General features: G+C 49.7%; 11 protein-coding genes across 11 annotated transcripts; 5 read left to right on the plus strand and 6 right to left on the minus strand.

Annotated features, from left to right (window-relative positions):
- Nucleotides 1-117: 117 nt before the first annotated feature.
- Nucleotides 118-1,533, minus strand: VTP21DRAFT_440 (uncharacterized protein; the record flags this gene model as incomplete). The annotated part of the gene is made up of 4 exons (XM_069394807.1): nt 118-1,068; nt 1,124-1,289; nt 1,410-1,450; nt 1,519-1,533. The coding sequence occupies 4 exons, from the start codon at nt 1,531-1,533 to the stop codon at nt 118-120; spliced, it is 1,173 nt and encodes a 390-aa protein (XP_069256819.1).
- Nucleotides 1,534-2,064: 531 nt separating this feature from the next.
- VTP21DRAFT_441 (uncharacterized protein) lies at nt 2,065-2,359 on the plus strand (the record flags this gene model as incomplete). The annotated part of the gene is made up of 2 exons (XM_069394818.1): nt 2,065-2,108; nt 2,173-2,359. 2 exons carry the CDS (start codon nt 2,065-2,067, stop codon nt 2,357-2,359), a joined length of 231 nt encoding a protein of 76 aa, XP_069256820.1.
- A 234-nt stretch (nt 2,360-2,593) lies between these two features.
- On the plus strand, nt 2,594-4,515 carry VTP21DRAFT_442 (uncharacterized protein; the record flags this gene model as incomplete). Its single annotated transcript, XM_069394829.1, has 3 exons — nt 2,594-3,172; nt 3,236-4,273; nt 4,339-4,515. 3 exons carry the CDS (start codon nt 2,594-2,596, stop codon nt 4,513-4,515), a joined length of 1,794 nt encoding a protein of 597 aa, XP_069256821.1.
- Nucleotides 4,516-4,951: 436 nt separating this feature from the next.
- On the minus strand, nt 4,952-6,696 carry VTP21DRAFT_443 (uncharacterized protein; the record flags this gene model as incomplete). The annotated part of the gene is made up of 6 exons (XM_069394840.1): nt 4,952-5,660; nt 5,723-5,799; nt 5,860-5,922; nt 5,987-6,101; nt 6,167-6,258; nt 6,331-6,696. The coding sequence occupies 6 exons, from the start codon at nt 6,694-6,696 to the stop codon at nt 4,952-4,954; spliced, it is 1,422 nt and encodes a 473-aa protein (XP_069256822.1).
- A 298-nt stretch (nt 6,697-6,994) lies between these two features.
- On the plus strand, nt 6,995-7,728 carry VTP21DRAFT_444 (uncharacterized protein; the record flags this gene model as incomplete). Its single annotated transcript, XM_069394851.1, has 2 exons — nt 6,995-7,189; nt 7,315-7,728. The coding sequence occupies 2 exons, from the start codon at nt 6,995-6,997 to the stop codon at nt 7,726-7,728; spliced, it is 609 nt and encodes a 202-aa protein (XP_069256823.1).
- A 162-nt stretch (nt 7,729-7,890) lies between these two features.
- Nucleotides 7,891-10,245, minus strand: VTP21DRAFT_445 (uncharacterized protein; the record flags this gene model as incomplete). Its single annotated transcript, XM_069394862.1, has 5 exons — nt 7,891-8,137; nt 8,200-8,432; nt 8,521-8,631; nt 8,694-8,993; nt 9,061-10,245. The coding sequence occupies 5 exons, from the start codon at nt 10,243-10,245 to the stop codon at nt 7,891-7,893; spliced, it is 2,076 nt and encodes a 691-aa protein (XP_069256824.1).
- A 191-nt stretch (nt 10,246-10,436) lies between these two features.
- VTP21DRAFT_446 (uncharacterized protein) lies at nt 10,437-12,526 on the plus strand (the record flags this gene model as incomplete). Its single annotated transcript, XM_069394873.1, has 5 exons — nt 10,437-10,455; nt 10,526-10,647; nt 10,712-10,802; nt 10,864-11,270; nt 11,339-12,526. The coding sequence occupies 5 exons, from the start codon at nt 10,437-10,439 to the stop codon at nt 12,524-12,526; spliced, it is 1,827 nt and encodes a 608-aa protein (XP_069256825.1).
- A 492-nt stretch (nt 12,527-13,018) lies between these two features.
- Nucleotides 13,019-15,552, minus strand: VTP21DRAFT_447 (uncharacterized protein; the record flags this gene model as incomplete). Its single annotated transcript, XM_069394884.1, has 5 exons — nt 13,019-14,008; nt 14,075-14,458; nt 14,528-14,941; nt 15,012-15,131; nt 15,196-15,552. The coding sequence occupies 5 exons, from the start codon at nt 15,550-15,552 to the stop codon at nt 13,019-13,021; spliced, it is 2,265 nt and encodes a 754-aa protein (XP_069256826.1).
- Nucleotides 15,553-15,982: 430 nt separating this feature from the next.
- On the plus strand, nt 15,983-16,567 carry VTP21DRAFT_448 (uncharacterized protein; the record flags this gene model as incomplete). Its single annotated transcript, XM_069394895.1, has 3 exons — nt 15,983-16,148; nt 16,220-16,317; nt 16,376-16,567. 3 exons carry the CDS (start codon nt 15,983-15,985, stop codon nt 16,565-16,567), a joined length of 456 nt encoding a protein of 151 aa, XP_069256827.1.
- Nucleotides 16,568-16,658: 91 nt separating this feature from the next.
- Nucleotides 16,659-18,728, minus strand: VTP21DRAFT_449 (uncharacterized protein; the record flags this gene model as incomplete). The annotated part of the gene is made up of 5 exons (XM_069394906.1): nt 16,659-18,001; nt 18,068-18,180; nt 18,238-18,376; nt 18,473-18,575; nt 18,663-18,728. 5 exons carry the CDS (start codon nt 18,726-18,728, stop codon nt 16,659-16,661), a joined length of 1,764 nt encoding a protein of 587 aa, XP_069256828.1.
- A 330-nt stretch (nt 18,729-19,058) lies between these two features.
- Nucleotides 19,059-20,743, minus strand: VTP21DRAFT_450 (uncharacterized protein; the record flags this gene model as incomplete). The annotated part of the gene is made up of 3 exons (XM_069394918.1): nt 19,059-20,380; nt 20,452-20,558; nt 20,652-20,743. 3 exons carry the CDS (start codon nt 20,741-20,743, stop codon nt 19,059-19,061), a joined length of 1,521 nt encoding a protein of 506 aa, XP_069256829.1.
- Nucleotides 20,744-20,826: the final 83 nt, after the last annotated feature.

A 20,826-nucleotide genomic window follows, 5' to 3' on the forward strand; every position in this document is an offset into this window, starting at 1 on the left:
CTCCCTCCTTTTCTTCCTCCTCCTCCTCCTCTTCCTTCTCCTCCTCCTCTTCTTCTTCCTCTTCATCTTCGTCCTAAAGTATAAATAACTCATTAATCACAAGAGTCAAACGGAAAGCTACGTATCAGACAATAAACAAACCTCTTCTTCCTCAATGTCCATATCATCAAGTTCATCGAGGGCATCGCCATGTCCATGTTTTTCAAGGGCTTCGATCACGGCAAGGATCGACTTGTGCTCCGGCTCAAAACAGTTCCCGTTCAATTCAAGCGATGTGAGCTCCACCAAATGCAGACGGATAGCCTCCGCAATGACCGCTACCGCATCAGCCTTGATCTCGTTATAGGAGAGATTCATGTGCGCGAGAGCTGCGTTCCTTCCTTTTGCGAGAGCCTGCGCAATGGCGAGACCACCGGGGGCAGAGAGTAGACAATCGCCGAGATTCAATTTTCGCAGGCGGGGCCAGCTTGGGAGTGCTTCCGCAATGGCTTGAGAACCGATTTCAGTGCAAGTATTGTCTTGGAAGTCGAGCACTTCAAGCTCTGTGCACTTGGCAAGTCCACGAGCCAAGTTACTGATACCCTCGGGGCGGATACCATTCTGCGGCATGACCACCTCAACTAGAGTGCCATGTGCGGCAAAAGCATCGGCCAGGAGCTGGCTTGATCCGTTCTCCAGACGGTTGCGGCCACAAACAATGGTGCGCAGAGATGACCGCCTTCCCTCAGACGCATTTTTTTCCGCGGCAGCAAGAAGAGCACGAGCAATCATGGTTCCACCGCCAACGCCGAGACCGTTGTTATTCAGCCGTAGTGTTTGAAGTGAGCGCTGGTTGGTGAGGAAATCGACGAGAGGCTCTGCTCCAGCGGGACCAAAGGCGTTATCGCTCAGATTGAGCTCGACGAGGTGCTCTTTGTCCACCAGTGCGTCACAGATAGCCTTGAGTGCTGGAGGAATCTCTTCACGGAGACGGCCAGTGAAAACATCAGACAAGTTCACCACCTGCGTTACTAAGAAGCAGTTAACATTAGCCAGGTTTGGCAGATCATTTAGTCCCGTGTAGAAAATCTAGTCGGGGAACAAAATGCTCTTTATTCCAAATCATTATTGAAACGTGGCCCACCTTGATGTGCTTTTTGTGCTTAAGAGCGCCTGCAAGCGCCTCGGCAGCCTCGACTCCAATGGTATTTCCACTCAAGCGGATCTCCTCCACATCCTGCTGCATCAGCTGTTCAACGAATTCACGCACGTCCTCCGCAGTATTGAGCTTGAGGCCGCGTCCCTCAAGACTGAATACAGTGTCAGATGAACCCATGATGTTAAAAAAACTAATAAAGAAAGAGTATTAAAAGAGTAAACACAAAGACACTGGTTATTTTCAGTTTTTAGATTTTTTTTTCCAACGTAACAGCATTTGATTCAGATCAGTGCTGAGCCACGAGTCAAGTTTCTAAATTGAAATATGAGCTAGGAGAGCATTGGGCTGGTGCTGTTATAACCAAAACCATTATGCGAGACTACGAGTACGAGCATGTTGGAATTAATTATGCCCTGATCTTGGAGAAGCACAGGCAGTATGCGACGCTTGCAAACTGCTGAACCAGCAGATTACTCAATCAATTGCAGGTGGAAAACGAATTGGGAAATATTGTTTATCTGCATTCATGCCGACTCTTTGACAATACACATTCCAGTATCTCGGATCAAAGTGGTATGCAGCAAGAGCACAACTGCTATTAATGTGGTCGACTCTTCCGAATAAAAAGGAACAGTGTAGAAAGGGAGATCAATATAAGTCATAAGGGTCTTGACCCTAACTAATCATTGGGAAGGGAGCATCAATACAAGGACAAGCAATCAGTCTTCTCAGTAGCAGGGGAAGAAGTGGTCCGTGGCTCCTCAGCACTCTGGATTCAGTAGGCTGAAAATTTGTCAGAGATCGTTTTATTTCGGATAAACGAGTGTTTCAATATGGGGAGACTGAAATACCCTTATGCTTTAAAGGAGACGAGTGAAAACTTTACCTTGAGGATATAGGAGCTTGTCCACATCAACATATATCTGATGCTTGTCAACATCCCAAATATTACACCCACCCAGCTCTTGCCGTTCCCTTTTGAAACACCTGGATTAAATTCTGCGACTGTGTTTATCCTGCACACAGTCTTAAAGATGCCAGGCACCAACTCTTCTCGAGGGAAAGGCAGAGCCTAGCAAGCACCCATGCTATGCAGCGCAAGTCTCCTCCGGCTGTGCGGGCGCTAGCCTATTATCGCTGGCCACATTTGCTGCGGATTGGTCCCATAGGAGACGCCCCTGCGGCTGTGATTCCTTCCCGAGAGTAGCCAAATTCCGCTGACATACCAGTTTTAGGTCGGACCTTTTTTTAGCTTGCTACACAGATAATTCAAGGGCTCCAAAAGGAATAACCATTAAAATAAAGAGAATAAATACAGCCTCTCATAAGCCAAAAGCATCCAAAGTTCAGTGATCTTTATTTTTATCTCCTGTTTCTGCTTTGACATCTTATTTATATTTTCCTTAATCTGACATTCCTTATATCCCATTCCCGCTCAAATTCAAAGAACTCAACATGCCATCTCAACGAGATGCTCCTAGGACACGGCGGTCGAATGAATTCGATTCACCCGTAAAGCTGCGCTCTCTGGAAGAACAGCAAACCCACCTCCCTGTCCCGTCACAGCGCAACACCCTCTTCCGTGGAACTCGCCGTGTATATCTTGGACTTGCTTTCATTGCGATTACCCTCCTCATCCTTTTGAATATCCCTAATCATAAGGGGATGATGCGATCCTCCCTTAATGAACAGCAACCTGACAGCAATCTGCAAGATTTTCACAATCATGGAAGCATAGATGAGACGGCCGATCGCGGGCTTTTCGAATCAGAGGGCCATCACACCCTCTTCGTCCTCGTTAACAGCACTATGAGTGAAATCTCGCGGCGTATGCTGATTCGAAAGCATCTGTTTGATAACTATGATAACCTGGTTCCTTGCCGACGATACAATACCGAGGTACATTACAAGTTTTTGGTAAGAAAGGAGCAGAAAATCACTCCTGAATTGCGTCGTCAATACGTGGCAGAAAAAATTGAATACGATGATATTGTTGAGCTGCCAGGGAGCCGCCAACAAGACTTCTTAGAATGGGTAATGATCCATCTCTGCGAGATATTTGTCATCCTATTTAAACATTTTGTTTTTTTTTCCAAGGCTCGTTCGCTGACCACCGAATCCGACAATACATTCAACTTCGATTATCTGCTCATCATGGATGAACACGCCGTGGTTCGCGTGGACCGTGTCCTAGATGAACTAAAAAAGAAAATCATTGGTGGTGGCAACTTCAAGAGCACATCCATCGATCTGCACAACCCTAAGCTCCTCGTATGGGGCGGATTTGATAATAAGGGGAATGATGATAAGTTTGTGGTTATGGGTATGGATGCAATTTCCATGCTGCTCGACTCGAAGGACACCATTGGCAACCAAGGTCCAAATATTATCACATCAGCTTACAACCATTTTGCAGAGAATCCCGACGGATCCCCTTTCCTGTTCGTCGAGGATGACCAGCGTATCATACCGTGGACAAATCAGATCGGGGCAGTGCAGGGAGATGAGATTGCGGTTTTCAACGCCTTTATTGATGACGAGTTCCATGCTTTGATGGGCAAAATGAACATCCACCCGGTCAACGTATGCAGTCGTGTCCCTGCACAAGACGCCAATTCTCCCAAGAAGCCCAACATTGTTGTGTTGACCTCTTCGTTTGTGTACCCGGATAATTGCATGCTGACGGCTGCCGACATCGCGGCAGACAATAAGCGCAAATACGCTAAGAAGCATGGCTATGCGTTCGTTGCCCGCTCGAAAGAATTTGCTGAGCAAATCTTCCTCAAGCGGAAAACGGTATGGGGCAAAGTGGATGCAGTCGAGAAAGTCCTTGTAAATTATGATTGGATGCTGTGGCTAGATATGGATGCGGTTATCTTCAACCCTACGGTGACGGTGGAGGGTTTGTTGGAGAAATTCAAGGACATGACCGACAACCTAGACAATAAGCACCTGATTGTGGCCAAACCGCGGGGCGATTCCATGATAAACGCCGGGGTCTTCTTGATCCGCAACTCAGAATGGAGTAGGAAGTACTTGCGCGCTGTTCAGGAGCAAACCACCGACTATTTCGGCAAATTCTATGAGCAGCATGCCATGTGGGTTGTGATGCAGCAGGATGAGTGGAAAGAAGGGGTACATAGACCACGATTGAATGGTTTGATGACGGCATGCTGATGTATCATTTTCTCTTCATTTAGGCGCTCTTACTGGACGGTGACGACCACACCTTCAACACTTTCCCAAACCGCTACAAACCTGGAGACTTTGTTGTGCACTATGCGCCCGATGCTTGCCCCGCAAAACAGGTCATCGATGGAGTCCAGATGGCGGATAGGCTGGAGGAAGAGGGGGAGTTAGCTAACAGTACCTCCTAAAAAATAACAAAGGTTAACCACGGACTCTTTTGCTCTTGATTTTTTTTTCTCTACCCTCCTATATCATTTTCTCATTTGCTCCAGAGCATATTCAGATGCATATGCTCGCGAAATTATTATATTCATTATAATCTATTTATCGAACGACTTCCATCTTTTAAAATCTATTATATCTATATACATTTTATTCCTTTATTTTATGTTTTCCTTTATTGCTTCGGTATAGAATAACAGTTGGGATGATAACAGAGTGAATAGCAGGAGAGGCGATAAATACATATATCTGTTATTGCTTTTCCCGTTAAAAAATGACTTACAAAAAAAAAGTTGGCGATAGGTCAACACTCTTGTATCTATCATTAAAGGAGCTATGATAATGTTTCTACGTGACTTAACGGATAAATAATATAAGTGCGTTTAATCCCAGCACGAGTCTTTAAACCGCAACCCCACGGGCGCAACTGCACTGATTTTGCTTACACTCGCTCTCACAGCACTCCGCCAATGCTCGCATCTGTCGCTGCAAGAATTCGACCTCGCTCTTCACGATGAGTGGCACACTGCGACAGCTGCAGTCATCACACCCTGCTGTGGCCGCGGTCACCGGGGGATCTGGGCTCGCTCCTCCTTCGAGCTCACCCAAGTGCATCACACGGCTAACCTGTCGAAGCAACAAGTCCGGTACGATGCCAGGGGGCAATAACTTATGCAGAGGAAGGGAGTAGAAGAAGAGGGTCAAGAACGCCAACTTCTCCCGACTCGCTGCGCTCGACTCCTCGGCAGACTTCTTGAGAAGCTCGAAGAGAGGGGTTCGTTCGGTGGCGCTCAAAAGCGTCTCCAATTTATCGCGGTACTCCATCTCGTCCTTCTGAGCCATTGTCGCATCCAATTGAGATTCTGAATCTTTGATGTTGGAGGGATCGGGTATATCAAAGCGGCGTGATTCAACAATAGTCTCGAACTCAGGAGGAAGGAAGGAAACCAACAAGCGCACGACATCGAGTGCATTGGAAGGCTTGGCTGTGCCAAGCAAAGTCGGAAATGCTTCGAAGAGCTGGCTAGAAAGGCGGTTCCAAGAGTTTTTATTCAGAGCGAGATGCACCAAACCTTTGTCAGATTGCTGCTTGCATAGGATTGAGAAGCCTCTGCAAAAATGCATCTTTAGCTCGTTAATAATAAATTGAAAAAAGAGGGCAGCCCAGCTTACCTAGGAAGGCCTGTTTCGGAATCGCAAGGGAATAATGACTCCCAGAGTAAATCAAAATCGACCCAGTAAGAGCCATACTGGACAAGAGATTGAGTTAGTATTGTACAATAATTGATTCCATAAAAATGGGGGCATACCTTGAATCTCGCAGTGTCAAGAATTAGCACCATCTTTTCACTCTCGCAAAACCCGGCAACTGGCTATGAAGATATCCATAAGTTACAGAGAAGTTCAAACACGTAGCTTTTGGAAATATTCTATTACCGAAAAATGGCCATCCCCTGTCTGACCCAACGTCTTACGACTGTAGGATACGACCATGCACGAATTGGAGCTTCTCATGATCTGCTTGATTTCCGATAAAAACATCTCTTTCGTTCTAAAAAAAAGGAGGATAAGAAAGAGAGCGCTATAATAACTAATGAGAAGCGACATAATACAGACGTTTGATCTGCACGGTATGTACGTTCTGATAGACCATTACAGCGCGCTAAACAGCCGAATTCTGGAAGGGTAACGCCTTTCAGCCGAACATGCTATATGCAACAAAGACGTCAGCATATTTTGAAGCTGAATTAGAAACTGTCGAAAAATTCCTATGAACTCACCTCCAAGGGTCTACAACAATCGAGGAGTTCATCATGATACCAACGCCAGACACCTTTCCATTTTGCTTTTGGGTCGATTTCTAGCGCATTTAGCACCGTAGTAAGCGAAGAGAGAGCACAGAATGCTGGATCGCTCTGGGTGGTATACTGCTGTGCCAGTAAAAAGTAATTCTCCAAGTAGCCTTCCTGTAGTGCTTTCTTGAAGAGGGATTTGCCTTCTGGCGAGGAAAACGAGACAAGGTGGTCTGGAAGTTGCCGCTTATAAAAGGAGGCGAGAGGAGGAGTGATCATGTTGGAGGGTATAGGAATGCGAGGACGGGTAGTTGCAAGGAGTATCGGTGAGAATAGACGAGGAAAACGATTCATCAAAAGAAAAGAAATAAAGAAGGTGGAGATGGAGCACGATCTATCCAGAAAGAGAATACCGTATGATATGATCGAGAGGTGCCGAGAGCTCTAAATAGTCAAAAGTTTGTTGTTCATATGTAATAATTAACTCTGAGATGTATTTAAAAGCATTCAGAAGGTCTGAAAGAGCAAATCCCACCGAGCCAATGAAGGGCTCCCACACTCAAAGCTCCTTTTTTCTTGCAAACGCGGAGACCTTGCTAAAGTGTATTGAAGCTTTTCTAATCATTCCCTACTAAAGTCTCAGGAAATAATAATGTCAAGAATCAAATCGCCATCAATTCTTGGCTTATTCGCCTTTATGCTCGCGCTGTGCGCATGCGTCTCTGCATACACTATGGTCATCGATCCCAGCAGCACAGAATGCTTTTACGAGAATTTATCGAAAGATGATCACCTAATGATTACCTTTCAAGTCGGGGAGGGCGGACATTTGGATATAGATTTCTGGGTAGGTTTGGGTTTTCTTCGCGCCTTGGAAGGATTCTATAGGCCATGTGGATGCTGATGCTGCCTATATTGCTGAAAACAAAAGCTAATCTTCGAATAATATAATTGTCTCCTAATTTCCTGTAGATTACGGATCCCTCTGACCGCTTTGTACAACAGCGTGTACGCGAATCTACAGGCACCTACTCTATTATTGCAGAGCGCTCTGGACGGTACACTTACTGCTTTAGCAATGACATGTCCACCGTGAGCGAGAAGACTGTGACCTTCTATGTGCATGGTTTTCAGAAGTCAGATGCAGATGCAGAGCACCTCGACCCCCTCGATCGCGAAATTCGTGAGCTGCGGGACAGCTTGTCTGCGATTAAGGATGAGCAGGAGTACATGGTTTTGAGAGAGAAGAGACATTACCAGACTTGCGATTCCACTAATTCTCGTGTGCTATGGTGGAGCATGTTCCAGACTGGAGTGCTCGCCGCAGTCTGCTTCTGGCAGGTGTACTATTTGAAGCGATTCTTTGAGGTAAAACGCATGGTGTAGGAATATCACTGGGCAAAAATTCATGGCCGCTCTTTGGTTTGGATAATATGGCTAGTTTGGATGAAGATATATTATATTTTTATAATGTTGTCACGAAAAACAAAATAAAAAAAAATATCATAAATTAATGCGAGAGTACGTGCAAAAAAAAAACACCAGACATCATTTCCTGTAAAATTGTCTCTTGAATCGGAACCACAGTTGCAGAACGCCCCGGTCAAAGCTGGACCGGAATCCCTTCTTGTGAGAATATTCCCATTCGCGCTTGATAATACGGAACGCCACATCCTCGTAGGGAGGGCCCGCGATGAAACGCAGGATGACGGTCTCATCGCTCGTCGGGTCTTTCTCGATCCGATAGGTCGGCGCTTTGCTTTTGTCGATGAGATCAGGGTAAAATATATTGAACCTAACGAGCAAAGGGGGTGAATACTCGTAAAGAAATTCCATGATTTCGTCCTATGAGCTTACTTGTATCCTTGCACTGTCTTCGGGGGTGGGTTAGATTCGGAATCATAATGGGTCTGGTTGTACTTGTTCCACTCGTATCCGGTATGCACACGGTTGAAATAGCGTGGTTTGCGCGGTCGATATTTATCCTGCCACATGTAAGTCTGGTTCTGAATGGCTGCCTCGACGTTGAAGAACTCCTCGTCCTCCTCAAAGTCTTGTGCAGCTTCTCTGGCATACATGATTTGATCATACTAAAATAAAAGAAAAAGTAGAAGTAATAAAAAAAACCAGAAATAGTGAGCTTTGGGGTGTTCTTAATATCTATAAGGATAAACCTACGGAGATCTCGGGCTCTTCAGTAGCCCCTTCGGGCTGGTCTAGTTTCTTCTTGATTGCTTTCTGCTTAAGTGCATAATATTGGTTCTGCAAGATTTCCCGCCGCTTCTCCCTCTGTAGATGGAAAGCGAGGTTAGAAAAGTTCAATTTGTTGATGAGGAATGAATTATATTTACCAATTGTTTCATATCTTCTTCGGGAGTTATTACAGGTAGTTCTCTATCATCCCGAGGCAAGCGCTCCATTGGCTCAGGACTCATTGAACGATCGTATTCTTCAATTTGAATCTCTTCCAAATTCTGCTTGCTTGACGCATCTTCTTCGGCACCATTATCTGCTTGCGCGTGCTGTGGCTCTTCATCCAAGATGGCCATGGTAAGCTCCTCCTGAACTTTCAAGGCTTCTTCGCGCTGCCGTGTCCTTAGTTGGTCAAGGCGTTTGGCAAGCAAATCCTCGTGCAACGCCTTTAATTTAGCCTGGACGTAATGCGCATAGAGTGAATTCATTTGATTATACCAAAAAAAAGTTTTAAGATGAGCTTACCCTTGCTTTCCAAACCGTGAGCGACTTTAGCAAATGCTCCCAAAACTCAATGTCGACCGGCTCGTCTCCCATGAGTTTGCGCTGGATCTGGCCTTGCATCACCGTGAGCTCCTCGAATGATTTACCCCGCAGCAACCCCTCAATGTCTTCGTTTACAGGTTCAGCAATGCCACCCTCGGCAATCCGCCGTGCATCGGCCTTCATTTTTCCAAGTTTGTCGTCTGCCACCACAATTAAAGCACGCCAGAATTCCAGAGACTCCGGGCTTTTCTCCAGGTCGAGATACATCAGTATATCTTGGTGCAATTCCTCCACCTCCTCTACACTCAAACCGTCAAAAATGGTGTAAGGCTCCTCCAAATCCACCTCCAAGTCTGGGTCTTCCACAGCATCCGCCTCGTAGGCTAGGCGGATGTTCATCGCGAGAATGTCGATGGGTTTGGCACGATTTTCACGAATGCGTATCTCTGCGCGCCTCTTGGCCTGTTCTAGGTGGAAGTCCCCCTCTCGGGCATGCCAGTCACCCATCGACGCTAATTCCGCCTCCATTTGCTTGCGACGTCTCTCCTCTTCGGCCGCAATGCGCTCTTGTTCTCGCTCAGCACGACGCCTGTTCAATTTGTCCAATTCGGATATTGCCTCCTCTTTCCGCAGTTTTTCCCGGCGCGCGGCCTCCTCCGGTGTTATCCCCAACTTTGCATCCCGTTGCTTCTTCTTCACCCACACGAATTTTTGGCCCAGATTCTCGTCATTAAACGGATTGTCTTTGTCAGTATAGCCAAATGCATTACTCAATCGCTGGCGCTCAAGCTCCTCTTCCTCCTCTCGTCGCTCTTTTTCTTTGTCACGCTCTCGGCGTTCTTTTTTCTTCTTTTTGCTCTTGCGCTTTTTATACTCGTCTTCAGAATCTGATGGTGAGCGCTCTTTGCGGTGATCTCGGTGCTTTCGTCGACGACGATGCCGATCTTCTTCAGAGGATGGTGTAGGTGATCTAGTTCGTCGTCTAACGTGCCGATCCTCTTGGCGGTGGTGGGAAGAGCCGCTGCGATTATCCTCGTGGCGGTCGTGACGTTTTGAATTTCTGGAATGGGTAGGAGAGCGGGAGCGAGAACGAGAATGTCGGCGTTTAGATCGACGATCTTCAGATCGATACGAAGGCGATCGCGATCTCGAACGATGGGGCATTAGCAGAGAAAGTTTTCTACAATATGAGAATGCTAAGAAAATGCAGCAAATTCAATGTCAAGTATTTGTGGCTTGAAATTTTCTAGAAGTGAGAGGGGAATTTTTATAGGTCGAGTGTTGACCCCGCCTTCTCTTATTTCTTCGTAGCATTCCTTCTTGTTGAATAACAGTAAAAAAAAAAGACGCGTCCAATGTCAAACTATACCAAGAGTAATATGTCCCACTCCCTTAGCATACATGAGAGCGTATACCCACTTATCGGAATGATTTTTCATTATAGAACACCTTTTTGCACCACTTCCCCAAACAACACGAGGTCAATCCGTTCAACTTGGCGGGGATCCCAAAGGAAAACATATTCTGTACACCAACGGCAAGTCTGTCTATGTTCGTGATATTACAGTAGGTGTCCAGGAAATGCCAGGAAATGTCTCTCCACGATTCATTCTGATACATTACTGGTTAGAATCCAACTATCGCGACCGAGTATGTGGGGCATACCGCGACAGCCACCGTCGCACGATATAGCCCAAGTGGATACTATATTGCATCTGCAGGTGATAATCGGGTATCTCCTTTCTGGCACAGGATACCTCTTATTTCTTATATCGTTGGTAGATGTGAATGGTAATGTCCATGTGTGGGATGCTGTGGGCGAGGATCGGGTCCTAAAGTCTCAGTTCCGGGTCCTATCCGGTCGGATTAACGATCTTTCCTGGGATGGAGAGTCGATGCGCATTATTGCAGTGGGTGATGGGCGAGAGAAATTCGGGCATGCTTTTCAATTCGATTCCGGCTCATCCTCCGGCGAGATTAGTGGCCACAGCAAGGTGGTGAACAGCGTCTCTATGAGAATGGGTCGGCCGTTTAGAGCCGTAACGGCGTCTGACGACATGACAGTCGTGTTCCATACCGGAGCACCGTACAAGTATGCGCGAACAATCAGGGATCACACGAGGTTTGTGCAGTGTGTAAGGTTTGCGCCTGACGGGGAGACATTTGTAAGTGCGGGGGCGGATGGAAAGGTAAGTTCCTTCCCCCCTCTGATGGAATGGGGCTTGGGCCAAGCTGAGTCGTTGTTTGCCGAGGTTAGCTCTTCCTATACGACGGCAAGACGGGGGACAAAATCTCGGAGCTTTCTTCCCCACAAAGCCACACCGGCGGTATCTTCTCGGTGTCTTGGGCGGCAGACAGCCAACAACTGCTCACCGCGTCTGCAGACATGACGGCCAAGATCTGGGACGTCAAGGCGGGCACCGTGACGCAAACATTCACCTTCTCCACCAATGCGCAGAATTTCGAAGCTCAGCAGGTTGGCTGCTTGTGGCAGGGAGACCATCTCGTCTCGCTGTCGCTGGGCGGGCAGCTTAACTACCTGGATCCCCACAGCGGAGGGGTGGTGCGGGTGGTCGATGGACACTCGAAGGCGATAACCGCCCTGTCCTATGCGGAGCATTTCAAGACGCTGTTCACGGGCAGCTACGATGGCCGGGTGTGCGCGTGGGAGAATGTGGAGGGCAACGCGCGGCCGCTTGAAAATGGGCACACCAACCAAGTCACGGCCATGTGCGTGCGGGAGGACGCCGTGCTTACGGTTGGGATGGACGACACCCTGAAGAGGATTCGGGACTTGAAGTTCGAGAACACTGAGATCACGACCGGATCCGTGCCAAAATCGGTCTCAGCCGCCAAGGACCGTGTGGTGGTTGCATCCACGCTGGGCGTGGGGATCTCCATTGGTGGAAAGCGCACGGCCTTTCCTCTCGAATTCGCTGCCACCGTGGCGGCGATCTCACCCGATGGCGCGCTGGTGGCCGTGGGCGGCGACGACGCCAAGGTCCGCCTCTACAAGCTGGAAGGCTCCACGCCGGGTGAGCTGGAGATCACGCTGCTCCATACACTGACCTCCAACCGCGGCAGCGTCTCGGCCCTCGCCTTCACCCCCGATTCACAGGCCCTCGCCGCGGGTGACTCGCAGGGCAAGATCTACGTGTACTCCGCGTCCAGCGGGGAGCCCCTCATCTCGCACTGGGTGTTCCATACTGCGAGGATCAACGCGATTGCATGGAGCGCCGACGGCAAGTGGGCGGTGAGTGGCTCGCTCGACCAACACGTGTACATGTGGAGTCGCGAGAAGCCGATGCGAAAGATCGCGATCAGAAGCGCGCATGTGGGTGGGGTGACAGGCGTCGCCTTCCTGGAATGTAAAGCCGACCGGGCGGAGATCGTGAGCGCCGGACAGGATGCATGTGTTAAGGTGTGGGAGGCACAATATCCTTAATACTAAATAGAGTTTTGCCCTGTGCTTTGCTCCCCCCACCGGAGATTTTCGTTAGAGTTTTTTCCGGCGAGAGAGTACTGAACCTAACATGAATTTTAACCCGTTTGTGTTTTTGAACTATGACTTGTATATTGGCCCAGCGACCGAAAACAACGAAATATATATAGATAAAGGAGAAAGGGGAAAACAAAGAGAGGGAGAATAAAGAAACTAGAAAATAGAACAGAGAAACGGAGTCATAGAAAGAATAGAGAGAAAGAGTAAGAAAGGCGAAGCATCTAAAAAATAAATGTAAAGTACAAAATAAAGAATATATTCCCACAGAGTAATAGAGAGAAAGAAGTCAAAGCCGTCCCAAATAATAGAGGAAAAAAAAAAGATAACCCAAATCTAAATTCAGAATAAGAAACGCAATCGATTGTAAAAGAGAAGAAGGAGAAAGGAAATCACGGCAGTGCTCTGATGGATCAATGTTCTTGTCTTTTTTTTAGTTCACCAAGGGCGCCTGTGCAAAGGTTCGCTTTTTCCACCGCTCATTGAGGTGGGGTGCACCATAGTGCCTTGGGGAGAGGCAGAGGACATGGGACCCGGCCCCCCTCCAATAGGAGGCAGGACACTGGGTAGGGCATTCCCGGACTGATTCCAGCTCCCCAGCGGGGGAAGAACGGGCGCCTGAGTTTCGCTAGCGCTATGGATCGTGGTTATGGGAGGTACCGAGGAATAGGTGGTGTGCGGGTTCGCGGGGGTGTAGCTCGAATGGGCCTCGTGTGGAGGCCGGCCGGTGCCATTGGCATTATAGGGGGGGAGAGAAGGGGGAGGGAGCGGGGCGTGATGATGGTGGTGGTGATGGGTGTTCGCGTGATGGTGGTGGTGTTGTGAAGCTGAAGGGCCGATGTGAGAATGAGGATGAGAATGTGCATGCACATGCGCGGGAGATTGATGATGGTAGTGGTGATGATGCATAGGCGGTTGCTCATAGCTATCATACGGGCCTCCCCCGGTTGCACCACGCGGATGCCCGCCGCCAATGGGTGCAGGGGCAGGAGAGGAATGCGGGGGCAAATTCTGGCTCCTCTCGGTGAAGACGGCCGGGGTGCGTGTTGCTAGCGGGGGAGATCTAAAGATCGCGCTGGGGGGTGGGAGGGTTACCGAGCGAGAGGGCGAGCCTGAGGCTGCGTTGCTCGCGGGCGGATTAGATTGGGCCATTCCCATGCTAGGCGGCGGGGGCGTCTGCTGCTGATACTGGGGCGGGGGGTGTCGTGCGGGGTGGGATGAGTAGTACTCGCCGGGCGGACGCGAATCCATTGGAGCGGCCGGGGCTACTGAGAGGGGAGCCAGAGGCTTTATCTCGTTAAGCGGCGCGCGATGACGGTCGTCGCTCGCAGCGTGGGGGGGCGGAGGTAGATTGGACTCCCGTGCTGAGGCTTGAGGGGGTATTCCGTCACGCGTCGCTAGACCTGGCTCGTTTCGATGCACAGGAGGCTGTTGCGAGGAGAGCGTTAGCAAGTCGGAGACCAGACTTCGATAAAGGGGCAGGGAATAAGTTACCGTGGAGGAATCTTGCATAATTGTGGAGGATTGCCTCTTCATCTGGTCCTGGTGGATCAGGTACGAAATATAGGCGTGCGTTGCATTTCTCTTAATCCGTGGATCAAACCGCACATTCTGATATTTGCGCTGGAACGCGCCCACCTCCTGCCGGCCACCTTTTCCCTCGTCCATAACCGCTCCCCCCACCATCCCTACACCCACGCCTGCCATGCCCCCGTAATAGCCGCTGTATCCATGCCCATTGGCGTAGCTTTGGGGATGCATGGGAGGCTGCTGTTGCTGCTGCGGATGGGGAGGCGGCTGTGGAGGAGGGATCGAGCTTGGGCCTAAGCTCGACGGGCGATGACTTGGGGGAGTCCCATGGGGGATATCCGCGGGGCCCTATTGATAAAGCGACGAGTGAGATAGGCTGCGTAGAGAGGGAGAACACAGGAAAAGAGGATAAGTAACCTGCAGGGGCCATCCGCGCTCATTAGCGTGTTGCTCGCCGATACTGAGCCGCTGTACGGCTGCAGCCGAAGAACGCTCCATCTCAGGGGAGGAGGAGTTGGTCTGGTAGCCATTTTGTACGGGAGGATATCTCGACGCTGCGGAAGAGGGCGGGGGCTGGAGAGGAGGAAGCGAAGGCCCGCCGATAGGCTTTGCGGCGATATAGTCTGGCGCCGAGTTGGCCTGGAGGTGGGCTGGAGCAGTAGACGGGCCGTGCAGATGATGCCCATGATGGTAATGCGGTGATGGGTACTCACCCGGTGTGTACTGCTGGGGATATTCTTGTACATTATTTGCAGAGTAAGAATGTGCGATCTTGGGTTTTGTTGGTTGGTAGGCTTCAAGCTTGTCAGCCGATTTGCGTTTTGCTGAATTCTGTTTAGAAAAAAAGGTTAAGTTATACTAGATTGTTGAATTGCTAAGCAATAAAGCATTCGGGCGCTACCGTGATGAAGGAGGGTCGACGCGAGCGCAGATCGTCAGGCGTCTGCTCCCTTGACGACGGGCCGCTTTTTTCTTCGGCCATTAACGACGAGATCGACATAAATCCGCTTGATTTAGGAGGCTGAAAATCGAACATCTTCCCAATTAATAATGGCTCAGGGTGAGCAGCAATGAATCATGATTACCATATTTTCCTCTGGCCCTGCTGCGGGCGGGGGCAGATGCGGGCGAGAGAGCGAGGAGATGGCCGCTGCCGCCTCCACAACCGACAACTGCTGGTTCCACTGGTCTGATCCGCTGGCGGTGGGGGGGGGATTGGCGGGGGAATTCGAGTCTTGAGAAGAGCTCAACCCTTGGTTGGCAAGAAAACCCGCGGCGGCCGCTAATGCCGTCAGGCCCTGGGGCTCATCAGAGCGGGAGGTGTAGGCGGAGGGATGAGAGCGGTTGGGCTCGGATAAGGGCGGGGGAGGGGTCGGGGTGTGGGGGGGTTGCAGTTGCTGTGGGGGGGGTGCGTTGCTATCTGTTCTTCGTCGGCGAGGCATTTCACGGCGAGGAGGGAGGGGGGCACTGATTGCTGGTGAATTTTGGGAAGGTCGATCGTGGGTTGGTTTTTAGAGAGGAGCAGAAAATGGTGTCAGGGAAGGAGATAAGAGGGGAGAAGGTGACGAAAAAAAAAAATGGAAGTGGGAGGTGCAGGGAGGTGCAAACAAAAAAGCCAGAAACTGCAAACACTATATACTGTGTAACCTAATTTTTTATTTTAACTAAGAAAAGAACCTCATTATGAAAAAGAAGCTCATGCTTCCTATTTTAAAATAATATTCTGTGTACGCCCGTTCGGATTCAGACGTTCTGAAGGGTCATTTATTTTCGTTGTTTATTTGTGACTGCGGTCGGAATAGCTTTTGGGTTCGGCATCATCGCCCCTCCTTTGCGCTTCCTACTCAATCGCATTCACTCCCCCCCCCCCCAATGGCACAACCCCACCCAAACAAAGTGGCATTCACAGAGGGCGTCAAGCTACTGTTCCGGACATGGACTGCCCTCCGATTAGCCGTGGAGAACGAGTGGGGCGGGTACGACTCCGCAGAGAAGAGAGATTGGATGGTGGACGTGGTCGTGGACTACTTCGAGAAGAGTAAGCATAATCGATGCGGAAATTGCAAGCGAACCCATTGATGTAATCCCATGTCTTCTTCCTATTGTTAGAGGGAAAGAAGGTGGAGCCCGATGAACTGGAGGAGATTCTTTTGCAGATCATGAACGACGAATTCACCGTGGCATTGGAGGACGATTCTGCCTATCAGGTAGTTGGGATGTGCTGTTGAATTTTACTTCCTCTCTAATCTGCTCTCCCAACCCTAGATTGGAAAAGATCTCGTAAAGCTCTACAATGAATGCATCACTGGCAATCACTCGAGAGTACAACGGCTTAGGGAGCAGACACAAAAAACACCTCTCCCCGCAGCAGCCCCGCAGCAGCAAGCAGACGACTCAAGCGAGGACGAGGGTGGAAATGAAGATGAAGACGAAGAATCCATGGATACAACGGGCTAAACTGGAGTTTGTCCTTTTTTTTTATATAACTTAATTCCTGTTGTTCTTCTTGCTCATTCCATTTACATCATTCTTAATAAAACAACGGCACTCAAACCTCGTTCCTCTCTCCGCCATCTCTTTTCTTTAAATACAGCAATACGTCCATCTTCGTCACCACATACTTGGCCCGTCGATCCCCCTTCTTCGCAACCACCACGGCCGCAGGGTGCTTCTCGAAAAACGGTACCAGTTCGCTCAGCGGGGTATCCTCGGTAACATCCATGGCGTGTTGCGATCGATCAATCCGATACTTCACCTTGCCAACTTCTTCCCCGGAGGTCACGTAGTGATTCGAGATACGCTCGATCACATTCCCTAGACTCACAAAGCCAACCAATTCCTCCGACGGGCCCGCAACGAGTATTGATCGATCGAGCCCCTTTTGTCGCATCAAATCAATGGCGTCTCTGCAAGGCACCCCTTCGTCAATAGAGGGGAGGTCGGGCAACTTCAGATCCTTTACCACCGCTCCCCCATACTGCTTCACCCGCCTGGTCTCCTCTCTCTCAACATTCTTATCGGTATAACGGTTGCATTTCATCCATTCGTCGTCCATGAACTTGCTAAAATAATTGCGCACCCCATCCGCCAATAATGTCACGCACTTCTGCCCCGGGCCAAGCTCTCTAGCAGCTTCAATGGCGGCGACCATGACTGAGCCGGAAGAACCCCCGCACAACAAGCCTTCCTCTCTAATGAGACGGCGTGTCATCTGGAAAGCCGCCTCGTCATCCGTCTTGATCCATTTGTCGACGAGCGACCGATCAAGCGCACGCGGAATGAAATCGCGGCCGATGCCTTCGACCGTATAGCTCTTCACGCTATCGTTGAGCGAGTCGGGCTGAGCGAGGATGGAGCCGTGAGGGTCTACTCCCACAATCTTGACATTGGGGCATTTCTCCTTCAGCTTGCGCGCCACTCCCGTCAGGGTGCCTCCCGTGCCAGCCCCCGCCACAAACATATCCACCTTCCCACCGCAAGCGCGCAGGATCTCCTCGGCCGTGGTGTCGTAGTGAGCGATGGGATTGTATGGGTTGCTGTACTGGTCGAAAACCACCGAGTCTTTGATTTCCTCGTTTAAGCGTTTGGCAACACTAATATAGGATTCGGGAGCGTCCCGTGCGGCCTCCGTAGGCGTGCGGACAATCTCGGCCCCCAGCGCCTTTAGAACGACAATCTTGTCCCACGATATATTCTCGGTCAATGTGAAAATGGTGCGGTATCCCTTGACGGCGGCAGCCATTGCCAGCCCTATGCCAGTGTTTCCAGAGGTAGGCTCAATAATGGTGCCACCGGGTTTGAGAAGACCAGACCTTTCTGCCTCCTCTATCATGCGCTTGGCGATACGATCCTTGACAGAACCGCCGGCATTGAGGAATTCGCACTTGGCCACTAGTATTGGGTGAGGGTGAGGCTGTCAGTAAGTACTCCAAGAAAAGCCAATGCTCATAAGCATACGAAGGTCGCATTCCAGTCCCTCCGACTTGGCAATCTTGTCCACGCGAACCATGGGCGTGTTCCCAACATGCTCAAGAATGCTGTTGAGGATAAGCGGTCGCTGGGTTTCTTCCCTATTTAGAGAATGAGACAATGGAACAAGCATTCGCGTTTGGGAATTTAGAAATTACATTTCCATGTGATGGTAGCTGTGCCTTGCAGGATCCCAAGAGGGGTCATCGGCGGTAATTGGGATCTTCATGCCAATAGGAATAATTGGTTGACGACGGGAGCTCTCACGGGGAGAAACGAAGGTGTTTAGGGATATCGCTAGTTTATATAGGATGCATTTGACAACTTTTTAATTCTTTCCTCTTTTGAAGAGGGGCGGAGGGAGGGAATTCTTTCGCATCGTTTCGGCTGTACTTTCAGGCCCCCCTCCCCCATAGAGCCCAATCATGGCCCTCCGACCGAGCCCAGGGCTCACGGGAGAGAGGTTGGAACGTTCTTTGTTTTGCACGTTCGACTTCTAAGCGGCACGTCATGTGGCTCTTATCATGCTAGGGGAGATAGTTCGCCTCGTGAGGATAAGATTGTACCAGCGAATGCATATTACGTGGGTATTTTCACTCTGAGAGAGTTTGCAAAGTTGAGCCTGCAAACTGCCAAGCGAGTTATTCATTTAGGAAGATCCGAAGCAAAGCCTGCAGGGAGCTCATGGAAAGGAGCTCGGAAGGAAGACTTTTCCGGGGTGGGGTTCAACTGACACCATCCTCATCCCTCTCGTCATGGAGGAAACAAGCCTAAAGAGGCTAGAGGAGCCTTGCCCGCTCCTCGGGCTAGAATTTCATCGTGTCACAGCGAGATAATCATGCGACGCTTGAATTTTAGGTGCAGGACAGGGGGATAGAAGAGGAAATGAGTTGAGAGTTTATTATATATTTAATACGTAGTCTATAGGATAGGGTGGCATGTATGATAAATAACAACACAAGCTACTTTCTTTTTTTTTTTACATCCGCTTGACCAGGTATTGCAGGATATCCACCTTGGTCACCACGTGCTTCACCCGCCATTCACTCTTGCCCTCGGTCACCACGGCCGCTGAGTTCTTCTCGAAGAACTGGGCCAGCTCGCTGAGGGGAGTTTCTTCGGTGATTTCAACAAAGCCGTTGGAACGCTCGAACTTGAACATCACCTTGGCAACCTCGTCCTCAGGCACGGCGCGACCGCTTGAGATGCGCGACAACAAGTTGCCGAGCGTCACCAGGCCGACCAGATTCTGCGATGGGCCCGAAACCACTGGCAGTTGGTCGAATCCGTTCTTCTGAAGAACATCGATGGCATTTCGGCATGACACGCTCTTGTCCACAGTGACGGCAACAGGCAATCCAAGATCTTTGACCTTGGCGCCTCCATACTGCTCCACCCGCTTCGTTTCCTCCCGCTCGAACTCCTCGTCGGTAAACTTGTTGTGCTTCATCCAGCCATCGTTCAAGAATTTAGTCATGTAGTTGCGCACTCCGTCGGCCAACAACACCACGCATTTTTGTCCGGGCCCAAGTTCCTTGGCAACTTCAATGGCGGCGGCCATGGCGGAGCCGGAAGATCCACCACACAACAAGCCTTCCTCTTTAATGAGGCGGCGTGACATGCGGAATGAGGTCTTGTCATCACTCTTGATCCATTTGTCAACGAGCGACCGATCAAGCGCACGTGGAATGAAGTCGTAGCCGATGCCTTCGACCGCATAGCTCTTCACGCTATCGTTGAGCGAGTCGGGCTGAGCGAGGATGGAGCCGTGAGGATCCACTCCCACAATCTTGACATTGGGGCATTTCTCCTTCAGCTTGCGCGCCACTCCCGTCAGGGTGCCTCCCGTGCCAGCCCCCGCCACAAACATATCCACCTTCCCACCGCAAGCGCGCAGGATCTCCTCGGCCGTGGTGTCGTAGTGAGCGATGGGGTTGTATGGGTTGTTATACTGGTCCAAAATCACAGAGTCTTTGATCTCCTCATTCAGTTTTTTGGCAACACCGATATGAGATTCGGGAGCGTCCCAGGCGGCCTCCGTAGGCGTGCGGATAATCTCGGCCCCCAGCGCCTTCAAAACATCGACCTTCTCCTGAGACATCTTCTCAGGCAATGTGATAATGGTGCGGTATCCCTTGACAGCGGCAGCAAGCGCCAATCCAATGCCGGTATTTCCCGAAGTGGGTTCAATGATAGTGCTTCCGGGCTTAAGAATGCCTTGCTTCTCAGCCTCCTCGATCATGCGCTTACCGATACGATCCTTGACGGAGCCACCTGCATTGAAGAATTCGCACTTGGCAACTATAGGCAATACAAAAGGCAGTTAGCGCTGTGAGATCCCCGGCCGATCGAGGCATTGTTTACAAACTTACGCAGATCACATTTGAGTCCCTCCGACTTGGCGATTTTGTCCACACGAACAAGAGGGGTATTTCCAACATGATCAAGAATGGTATTCAGTATAAGCGGCTCTGGTACACTGAATGAAGACAGAAAAGGGGGAGATCCATGAACACTCAAAACATACACACAATGCAACATGGCAACAGGAAGGTCAGATCAGAGGACATACCTGTTAACATGATTATAATCATCGCTCACGGTTGGATCCCAGCAAGGGTTATCGAGGTAAGCAGGATTTGTCTTGTCAATGGAGTTGGTCATTTTTTGGCTTGGTCTGAAGTTGGATGGGAAACAATAAATCAAGACCCCTTTCTCTTTATTTTACTTTGTAATGGTCGGATATA

The sequence above is a fragment of the Calcarisporiella thermophila genome, assembly GCF_041956535.1.
Source record: "Calcarisporiella thermophila strain CBS 279.70 unplaced genomic scaffold VTP21scaffold_1, whole genome shotgun sequence".
NCBI lineage: Eukaryota > Fungi > Calcarisporiellomycota > Calcarisporiellomycetes > Calcarisporiellales > Calcarisporiellaceae > Calcarisporiella > Calcarisporiella thermophila.